Source organism: Chanos chanos, chromosome 4, assembly GCF_902362185.1.
Source record: "Chanos chanos chromosome 4, fChaCha1.1, whole genome shotgun sequence".
Lineage (NCBI taxonomy): Eukaryota > Metazoa > Chordata > Actinopteri > Gonorynchiformes > Chanidae > Chanos > Chanos chanos.
The window spans coordinates 23589087-23600262 of NC_044498.1; the positions used below are offsets into that span (position 1 = coordinate 23589087).

The following is an 11176-nucleotide window of genomic DNA, read 5'->3' on the forward strand; positions in this document are numbered from 1 at the left end:
AATAAATAAATAACTGAGAGAATTACAGGTTTAACAAGTTTCCATGTTAAATGCCTTCAACCTCATAAAAGCCTCAGTGATAAAAATGACTCTGTGGTCTGTAGACCAACAGTCTTTCTTTGAATATATATTCACTAGAACTGATTTGAAAAGTAACTCAAACCAGTTCAAAAAGAGCTGTAGGCTTCTTATGTAAGAAATCATATCAGTTTTAATTATGGTATCCTATACACACACACACACACGCACACACATTCATCGGCTCCTTTTTAACTAAGCCAGGTCAATCATTAACCAGAGAGTCAATTGATCTTCTTGCTTATTTATACAAACTACTTGTTAAGTGTCTATGCCTGGAATCATTGTGGTAATGCAGGACTGTTCCATAAGAGTTTAACAGACTTTTACAACCAGTTGTGTGGCAAGGCAAGCAGCTGTTCTCCTGCTTCCTGTGCCTTTTATTTCATTCTAAATTCATTTAGTTAATCATTTAACAATCTGTCTGCACAGATAACAGCCTCTGTCTATAGGATTTTTGCTGAACATTTCAATATTAAATATGTGACAACATTTTTTTCCAAGTAAATGAAAATACAAAGACAATGTCAGAAACTCGAATCAGTCATGATCAGACATGCCGCCCCTCAACAGTAACTCTTGTTTTTATGTAAGTCTTTGTTTGTTTCTTTGTTTGTTTTACCTTTCTCAAACCTTTGTTAGCAATCTTTACTTAAGAAACCTTAATCTTAGAGTATCCATGCCTTTAAGCAGTGTTTTTGTGGCTGACTGAGGATTATTGGTGCCTGGTGTAGTAGCAGTAACTGCTGCAGAATGAGGAAATGCTGTAGCCAAAGGAAAACTGTCAAAAATCTTTTATTGGTCTGATATTGAAAATCTAACACCAGCTTCATCAATAAGAATGAAGACAAGAATACTGCTTGTGTGTGTGTGTGTATACACACACGCATATATATATATATATATATATATATATATATATATATATATATATATATATATATATATATATATATATATATATATAATTATTATTATTATTGTTATACTGTTGTAATGTATAACGGGAAAACCTAAAAATGCTGTACTCAGACACTTTGTGTGTTTATTTTGGATAGCTTAGGTTTGAGGTTTCTAATCCAGGAGACAAAATGCATAAATACAGGTGTAATTCTGACTGAGTGTGCTTTAGGTAAACTGTAATATGTAGCTGAGATGGTGTGTACTGACATCCAGGTTGTGTTTGATAACTAGTGACCCATCCTTGGCTCCGTTGGGAGTTCACTGGAAGCGGCGAGCACTGATCCCAGAACAGAGATAAAGCGGTGCACGTCCCTGAAGGAGTTGTAGAGAGGCACAGGGGCGATGCGCATAACGTTGGGTTCTCTCATGTCGCACTGAGAACAAAGACAGAGAAAGAAAACAACTCAGATGTCTGGTGTCCTTTCTTTTTTTCTTATCCTTTTCAAGAGTCAAACCGCAACCAAAGGAAAAAAAAAAGTTTCAGCGGGAATAGGTGTATGAGGTTAGTCTCTCAGTCACATTCATTTGCTGTTGTGATTACAGATTAAATTCTTTCAGGAGCACTCAGTTTATCCCTATGAAAGCATTGCATTTTCATGCACATAAACACTGTACACTGTTCCAAGTACTGCATTCTCCTACTGGAATCTGCTGGACCTCCAAATACAGACTATTCAAAACCGTATCAGTCAAGTACAGTTATTAAATACATAACATCTGAAATCATGCAGTCATCACAGTTAGTATTAGAGATGAATATTACCGGCAGCTTTTCACAAGATACATTAGTTCTAGGTAGCCACAGTTCACTTGATTTTATTCATTCATGGCTCTATACTAAATATACTTATGAGTGTATATATTTCAGCTCCTCACCACCACTCCTCTTCTCTCCAGTTCTTTAAACACAGTTCTAATTGGCACGGAGAAGCACAGAGACAGCTGGCATCCTCGCTCAGCGGGATTGGAGGGTGTGATAATTCGGATGTATGCTTTGCTGGGGTCGGATTCGTCTTTGCTGTAGTAATGTTTGAGCAGGTACTCCAAATATCCCGTCAACAAAACAGACTTCTTCCTCAGTGCTTTCATACTGCTCTTGTTAAAGATCTGATTAAAAAAATACAACATGAAATAAGTCAGTCACAAAGCAACATCACTTACGCAGTTTAATATACGCAGTGCCAACATAATCAATTCAGTCATAATCAGTAATTCATATTTGTGAACTGACTTGCTTATATCAACATGAGCATGGCAGTGTAATGGGAGCACTGGAGTTAGTACAAACCTCTAGACTGGCCTGCAGTGGGCACACCAGTAAGATTGGCTGGTTAGACAGTCTATAGCCACTAATGCCAGCTTGTAGATCCATCTCTGAGAAGACAAAATCACTTTAGATCAAAGTGACACTGTGATTGTTGAGGATGAAATCACAATAGGATGAGTGATGTGAGAGGAACAGAAGCACAGTGTCCTCTTTAAAACACATGACAAAGTACACAGTTCAACAGGTGGCTATTACCATTAGTCATCTGAAACCTTGTTTTCATGTTGTGTCCCCACCAGCCAAGCAGTCTGAGAGAATGTGTAAGTAAACAAGGGAAAGAAAGAGAAAGATGGGCCAGAGTTACCTTTAAATGTCACTAAACTGAAGAGAACATGAGAGCATGTATAAAGTGATAGAGTGTGTGTGTGTGTGATGTGTGTCTGTGAGAGTGTGTGTGTGTGAGTGTGTGCCATACTCACGCTGGTTTGACAGTGTGTGCGTGCTTTTCATGAATGTACGCTCCTGCCAGGCCACCTGCCCCTGAATTCATATACTGTACAAAACAAAGAGCAAAGTTTCTTTAAGGCTCCATTAATTTAACAAACCATTCTACTTCAAGAGGCCACTGTAGTGACAGGCCACTGTGATGACAGGTCAATGTACTGTTATGACAGACCACCCTACTTTAACACACCACTCCACTGTAACACACCTTGCTAATGTAATACAGCACTCTACTGTAAGAGACCACTGTGATATACTGTAAGAGACCACTGTTGTAACAGGCTACAGTCATGACAAACCACCGTACTGCAACACACCACTCTGTTGTAACACACCATTGCACTGTAACAAGCTGCTGTACTGTAATACACCACTCCACTAATCTGCTACAACAGACCATTCTACTGGTGTAACAGACTACAAGTCGGTATCAGCTGGCTACAGTTACAAAATGTCATAGACACAAAGACAGAAGTTCTGAAATCTAGCATTTAGTTTGTGGATACATGAACTCTGGAAAAAAAGGTAACTCAATTGCAGAAACAAAACAAACTACAAAATTCACAGCCAATATGACTACCAACCACGGTGAGAGAGCAGTGCACACTCAGCCTGGGATTATTCCATCACACTCAACACAGTATCATTGGTATATTCATACATATACGCTTGACTTCAGCCTGACCTTGTAGGAGCACCAGCAGGCGAAGTCCACACCCCAGTCGTGAAGATGAAGCTCTGCGTTTCCCGCCGCATGTGCACAGTCAAAGCCCACATAGCAGCCCTGCAAAATTAAAACGAGAGACAAAAAAAGCATTGGAGTAAGCAGACCAGCATGGCTCAGAACAGTGAAGAAGAACAGACTAGGAGATTGCTAGAGCAAGGTAGCATGCCAATATGTACGAAACTTAGTGAACCAGCTTTACCAGCAACTTAAAAGGTTAATGCAAAATGTTTATTTATCAAGAAGACTCATGTTGTAAAATAAAATGGAACGTCCATTTTTATGTGGTGAGAATGGGGGAATTTGGGGGTTTCAATGGATTTGAAAAATATTTTTCAGAAGGCGACTGAGAATATGGGGTAAATGAAATGGGATTTTTAATAAATGAAAGTTTTACAACGGAAAAGACTCTTATGATTCATGAAAACATCTGGTGATTCACTTGCCTTCCTGTGCTATATTTAAAATGATTCACCTCCCAAAGCCATTGAAAAATAAAATTAAAGATGAAATTAGGTAAATTACTCATTTTGTCATTTTGCAACATTTTGTCATTTTGCAATGATTTAGTCCTGACAACATTTTGATGGATTGCCCAAATTTTGAAAGTCTGATGATTTAATTGCAGATGGCATGCTCTCCAGCGAGTTGTTATTTTGGGGTGCTATTGTGTCTCTTACATAATGTATTGTAATGGAAGAGCACACTGGCACTGCCATTAAGAGTCCTTCAACACTAAATATGTGTGTGACGTTAATGGTCTGGTCTCTGAGAATGACTCATCACTTTTCGACCTCTCTTTTGTTCCTCTGCACTGAGGCAGTGCGGCCACTTAACCACAAGGGGGCAGTGTAATTCCATCAACCCGTTAGAAACTCCACAGTCCTTGGTAAACTGACAATAAAAAATCTTGCTCACACCACTTCAAAGAAAATCTTTTTAAAAACCCAGTCAGTCCAGTAAATCAAATCATTCATTCAAATCATGAAGTTCAGGTAGAGAAAAAAAAATTAAAATACTCTTTCACATGAAAACACCCTGTGAGGATTGTGAACATATGAAGAAATCAAAATCCAAAAGCAGCATTATTTTAGAACAAGGGAGAATGTGTTTGTCCTTGTCTTTACCTTGGCGTGTCCTGCTTTGGTGATTGTAGCCATGTCAAATAGTTGACCAGTATAGTACTGCACTCCACTGAACATAATGACAGCTATAGAGTCTCCCTCTTGTTCTATTATGGCCAGAATATCCTCCGTCCTCAGTGTCTCCTCCCCCTGAGAGACAGAGAGTGGACAGCACGCTACCGCTCAATTACCTTCAACAACGGCTCCCTACATAGCAGCTCAAAAGAAAAACGAGGAAGGCCTTGGTCGTACAAACACATTGTATAGCCATCCATTCACACGCTCAGAGCAGATAGAGGGTTTGTATTGAAGGCTTGCTGAAGTCTGATAAACACATACCAATCTTAAAAAGAGTGAATTAGAAAAGCTGAATAAGCTAGCAAGTGTCATTACTCAATAGTCATTTCTACAATAGGTGCATTTAATTACACGTATCACAGGTATCCAACTATCCTATTAGTGCAGTGAAAATTAGGTGGTCTTGAAATAGATTACAGAATTAGAATACAATAGAAATAGGCAATCAGACTTGGTCATAAAATAAAAAGGAAGATAGTATTAAAGAGACAAGGAGTTAAATGACTAACTGATAATGAAAGGTTACCTCTCGCGGGGCCATTAATATCATGCTCTCACGTGGGTCATGTCCTCTCAGGTGAATTTGAGATTCCACGGCGTACTGTGAAAGTCACACAAGTGCAATGTTTAATCTATCAGTCTCAGAAGGCCAGGGGCCTCTTACATATGCTAAAAACCCCTACCTGATAACTTCCATAGTGTCCTCTAAGCAACCTGGCCCATTTTAGTTAACGGTTTGATGGGGTATCTGTGTCACTGCAGATAATGTAATGCTGTATTGGACATGTGGTTGAATAGCCCCATGAATGCTAAATGCTGGAGTTGATACAATCTGTGCAAAGCTGTGACTTTGTAAGGAGGAATACATATCTTTATAATGAGTGAACCCAAAGCTCATTTAGATAGTACTCACATGATCTGAAGGAAAGGCTTTGTCCTCAAGGAGAATTTTATGACGTTTTGAGGTAGGTTTGTAGAAAGAAAGCTGCAAAGTAAGCATGTAATCACACATAAGGCCATTTACAAGGAGGCACAAGGATGTGTTTGTGAGGTCATATTAAGTTACAAAGAGAACTTTACCATCAGAAGATGCAAATTCACCGTCAAACCATTCATCAGAGCGACTTCTTCACGTTTAGCTCCTGTGAGTGGAAAGAAATGTCCATTATTATAACACATAAACACACACAGTTGCACACAAACACACACATACACATGCGCATACACACACACACAGTCTGTAAAATAGCACTGCTTTGCTGAAACAGGAGTTGAGATTCTAAGAGAGGAAAGGTTATTCTTTCCTTTTGCTTATCTTTACCAGTGTTTCAAAAATGGAAGTTTAAGGGTTATAATAAATACATGAGATGTCAAAGTCCTCTAAGCCACATATTAATTCACCTTTCAGCCTTTTTTTCTTTTTTATATTTTTTACATAACAGACTTCTTGTATGACTCCATTACGTTATTTGGTTTAAAATGACTGAAGGGCAAGAAGAGAGAGAGCGATTGCTTTAAGATTCAGGAGAAAAACTGAATTACCTACGACATTAGCCATTAACTCTTCAATATTGTTCTCAGCCCAGATCCAAGGTCGTGACCCCACCATGTGACCGTGAACACCTCTGTAAACAGGAACTCTGATTAGTCCTATGAAAATAAATGAGCCCAGGTACGCGGCCCAGCTCGACATTTTCCCAGCAAAATATTCATAGAACATTTTTAGCTTCTTTTACCATCATCAAAGTATTGATTTTGTGAGACACTCAAATCATAAAACATCCTGTGAGTTGACATCAGGCAGATGACATTGAGCAAACCTGGCAGAACTTACGTCTTGGCCCATTTGTCCAGCTCCTCTTCAATGTACTTTTTGGTCAGTTTGGGCTGTAGACCAAGAGAGTTCCCCACTAAGTAAATGCACTCTTCAGTTCCATCCACAAGAGACAAGTCAGCTACAGGACAATTAACGATGCATTAGTGAAATTCACCCACCCATTCTCACTAAAAGGACTCCAAGTAAATCAGGACAGCCATATTTCAAACTCACTGAAAAGCGTGGGACCAAGGTGAACTCTAAAATACCACAAGTCTTCATTTAACCTGACGCATTACTTCCTACAAATATCAAATTCCTCTTTATAAAACTTGCTAATGCCAAAGAAAAAAACAAACAAAAAAAAACAAAGACAAGATGCAGTATGATGTAATGAGTAGGACTGCAATTTCCAGATCGATATATAAAGGAGTAATGTTATGACCAAAAAAAAAAAGGCAGAGAAGTGTTCCAAGACTCAAGGTGAAAAATTCCCTAACCAGGCATGGTAATTTACTGCTAAGATACCCAACAATAAGTTAGTGCTCTTGTATTCCTTTCCTTGATCCATAAGGTTAATCCTTTGTATTTATATGTATTTCTGACAGAATTTGAGAAATTTATTTACAAATGATTTTATTTGTAAATGATAACAACTGATGACACATATGTTTTGAACTGTAACAACATTACTGCACGTTGTCCGCGGGATGCAAATACCACGGCTATCTCTTTCACCTATTACAAACGGTGAGTTATGGAATGATAGTCTTCCTGCACAAAATATAACTCTAAACTTTAATTTTTAACTAATCTCTTTACCCCATCCTTTACAATGACCTACAAATAGATGTCACTTTCACCCTAAAATGAGTGAACTCTGACAAAAATCACTGGCCATACATACATGGAGGGAGGTCGGCCACTTTTGGTAAGAGAAAGTCTTGACGTAGATGTTTCAGTTCATCATGTTCATCCAGATATTCAGCTACTTTACTAGAGGTTGGATCACAGTCCAGTAACCTGGCCACCTCTTCAACCACCTCCTGTGGTTGACCCCGCGTGAAAAAATCCATGTTTGTGCTAAAAGCATAGGGCAAATATGTTTAAAACCAGATATGTTAGGCCAAAAAAATCTGATTATGGATCAGGTTACAAATGCTACGCATGGTGCACCATCCAATTAAGCAAATGATGAAAATTACACTAAGCAAATTTCAATTCCTCTAACAGCTTTATTCCTGCTCAAGCAACAGTTAGCGCAGGAGCAACCTAATCATTGAACTTGTAAGGGGAATGAAAAGTTATGCCTGTTGTATACAAGTTATTTTCAAATATGGAAATTATTCCAAAAGAACACGCAATTTGGAAGAATACAACTTACCTCATTCTCTTCAGAAATATAATCCTATGGTTCAAGCCTGAACGCAATCCAGACTTAGAAGAGACACTGCTGCGGAGGTCTGACACTGGTCTTTCACCCCATGTGTAAACAGGACTGGTTAATCATTCTTATTCACTGCCCATGCTTTGTTTTCGTTCATTCCAGAGGACCTTTGACTCCCCCTGTTGGACATTTCTCTCTGGTACAGTATCCAGAAAGAGAGAGAAGAGAGAGGGAGAGAGAGAGTTGGTCTTGTAATTGTTTCACTAATGCTCAGATTAAATATTAAGATTCTCTCCATGTACCTTTTTCCCCCTACCCCACCCCCTCTCTCTCTCTGTCTCTCTCTCAGATTTGATGAGTTGTTGTTGCAGCATCAGCACCATCAGGTCACATGTTGGTAAGAATCAACTTCTATCAAAAGACCAGATCACCCCAGAGGATAGTTTCCCAAGGGAATGGAATTCAGACCCTAGCATTAGTCCAATCTGCACTCTTTCACAAACCATAAAGAACAAAAGAAAATTAAAGTAACCTGTACAATTTTACCAAGTAATCACATGTACTGAAGTTACAGTCTATTATATGTCCGTAAACTTGCTACAGGGCTTTTAATTAACCAGATGCTAACTCTTACGCTACCAGTGAATCTAAGCTGCTCACAAAAGCAGTCTTACTTGATATCGCTCAGAAGCATAAAATGCTTCAGATACAGAAAGACTAATATAATTTTACTATTCCACAATTGGAAAAAATGATGTAAAATTACTTAAACTGACCTCTAACACTTCCAAAGCTTTGAGGAGTAGAACCGCCCTATAGACTGGCACAACCCCCAAAACTGCAGCAGCACCCCTTTACTATCCTTTGTGTGCATTCAGTCAGCTGTAATACAGTCCATCTGTCGTTGTGTCGGTCCACACCTGCTAAGACTCTGCCCACTTTGGAAGACACACTATACTAAAAGAGTCCAGGCACTGACTAAAGTCCCACTCATGGTCTCCTGAAATCAGCCTCAGTAACTCCTGTCTCTCCCATGTGGCTGGGCCTGCTTTCTTCTCCCTTCCCTGATGTGTAACTGCAACAATGTAATTCCTGTTCTTATACCTTTTTTTTTTTTTTTTTTGAGAGCGCACACACACACACTCACACACAAAATGCCCACATACGCGCAATCTGTCATTAAACTAGACTGGATCTGACACCAAAACCTGCACTGGCCCAACTACAGTCCCACCTACCATTCCAACAATTACTGTATTTGCTACTTTAATGCAATTATTTAATATATGACAACACTAATGAAGAGCTGTTCCAAATCATTTCCAGGTTAAGTGTTCAGAACACTGAGTGATAAATAGAGTTTTTCAGGATAACTGTGTTCAGAGTGCTGAGCTATAAATAAAGTTTTTCAGAGTAACTGTAATTTAACTGGGTTCAGGCTCTCAAATAGGGTTACTGTCATAGCTGAGTGACATCAGTATTCAGCCCAATATTCCCAGTAAAGCATTAGCTATATTTATCTGTACCACTGGCAAAAAAATATCTGCCCAAGGCAAATGCGGTACCTCAGTAGAGCTCCATGCTGTCAGTGGAGTGGCCGAAGGAGGAGGTATTTTTTTGGTTAAGGGGTGCCACAGGAGCTGCAGAGCGACCAGGGGCGAGACTTTGATACTGCTGTGAAGAAAGAGGTCTGCAGCTGTTGTCATGTGCATAAGTTCCACTCAACTGCCTTTGCCCAGAGAGCCATGGCCTGGAGGAGTGTTTTAACCAATGCAACTGAGACCATCATCTGCTGCTGGTCCTCCAGGCATGCTGCTCCACTGCTCAGGAGTCCACTTGAGACATTAATGCCCACCAGAAATGAGCTTATGAAGCCAGGGGCTGGGGCGCTCTGATGGATGTAGTAGTGCTGGTGTGGTTGTTCAGTCCTCAGCGGTAAAATGGACTGTGCTCCAAGCTTATGGGGACCTGGATGTGTGGATGCGGTCCATATGCCATGGTTTACAAGGTACGGACAGAGCCACGATAGCAGGCTCTGGTGGCATGCCAGTACAGATTTATACCATACTGGCTTAAGGAACTGACTGGTGAGGGGCTACCATCAGAGAACGTTAAAGGCTCCCCTGTGTGGCAGTCAGAGCCTCGGCTGTGGGAGCAGCAACTGCCCCAGCAGCATCTGGTTCTGCTCAGCTAAGGCAAGCTTTCGACCAATGACATAGGCTAATGTTTTGGGGGTTTTTTACCTACTCCCGATGTGCTGTTCCCATTCCCAAGTAGTCTCCCAACTTACTTGAGGCTGTTGCTCTCCTTCGCTCTAAACCTGTCTCTGTCTAGTTTTTGCTCTGTTGTTTGAAGTATCAAAGTATCTAAAGTTGTCATGTCATGAGCTGAGTGTGATTTATATTTTTTCACCATTACATACAACATGTGACTACAACATGTCGGCAGAAAATAAGCAGCCAAAAAATTCCTCTTGAGCTTTTTTGACACCACTCCTCAAAATGTTTCACAACATTAAAAGAGGCCATTAATAGATATTGATCTCTCTGCTGTAAATCTCAGTTTGACAATCTGAAGAATAACTGTTCATAAGAGTCTTAAAAAACACGCTCAGGTAGCAGGTGAAACACAAGGCATTATCAGTCCTAGTCATAGAAAAACAAGCTGCCATGTGTGAGCTTGAAACTTTTGAGGATGAAGTCTTGTATGGAAAGTAAGGTTCTTTGGTTGAAAAACCCAGTAAATAATACTGTGTCTGTGGTAACTGCCCATATCCAGCTACAGTCCTGGACTTGTATAGTGAATGCTGTTGGCTAGATGCCTGCTGCTCTTTTGTGGCGCTACTTGTGCCAGTTTAGTCAGACGCGTTTTAGACTTTTTTTTTTTTTCTTTTTTTTTAAAATAAATGTTCTTTATTCTTCATTAAGAAATAAAAGGTGAAAAGTATGGGTGGGATACAAAGTGGAGAGAAGGAAGAAGTTGGGGAGGACAGAAGTGCTGAGCTGGCAAAGAGGGTTTCAGGATGAGGCCTATGAGCAAGTCAAACCCCATCCAGTCTGGACATGAGCTGATGAGCGTGGTGTTCTAAAAGGCTCCACACTCCAGATGCCAGGGTCTGAGGGTTCCCATAGCTACTTAGATCCTGCATAAAAATGCTGTCTAGCAATGCGTTCAACTGTCCCTGGAAACACAGACACAAAACAACACATTTTAAAAGCCTGAACAGAAAGCAGAA

General features: G+C 39.9%; 1 protein-coding gene across 1 annotated transcript; it reads right to left on the reverse strand.

Moving 5' to 3' along the window:
* Positions 1–1047: 1047 nt before the first annotated feature.
* Positions 1048–8009, reverse strand: kynu (kynureninase). The gene is made up of 14 exons (XM_030770523.1): positions 7939–8009; positions 7462–7637; positions 6573–6693; positions 6281–6363; positions 5819–5880; positions 5652–5723; positions 5265–5339; positions 4664–4810; positions 3498–3596; positions 2788–2861; positions 2564–2616; positions 2330–2415; positions 1918–2148; positions 1048–1415 (listed from the first exon to the last, which is right to left on the reverse strand). Exons 1-14 carry the CDS (start codon positions 7941–7943, stop codon positions 1269–1271), a joined length of 1431 nt encoding a protein of 476 aa, XP_030626383.1. The 5' UTR covers positions 7944–8009; the 3' UTR covers positions 1048–1268.
* Between the last annotated feature and the right edge of the window lie 3167 nt (positions 8010–11176).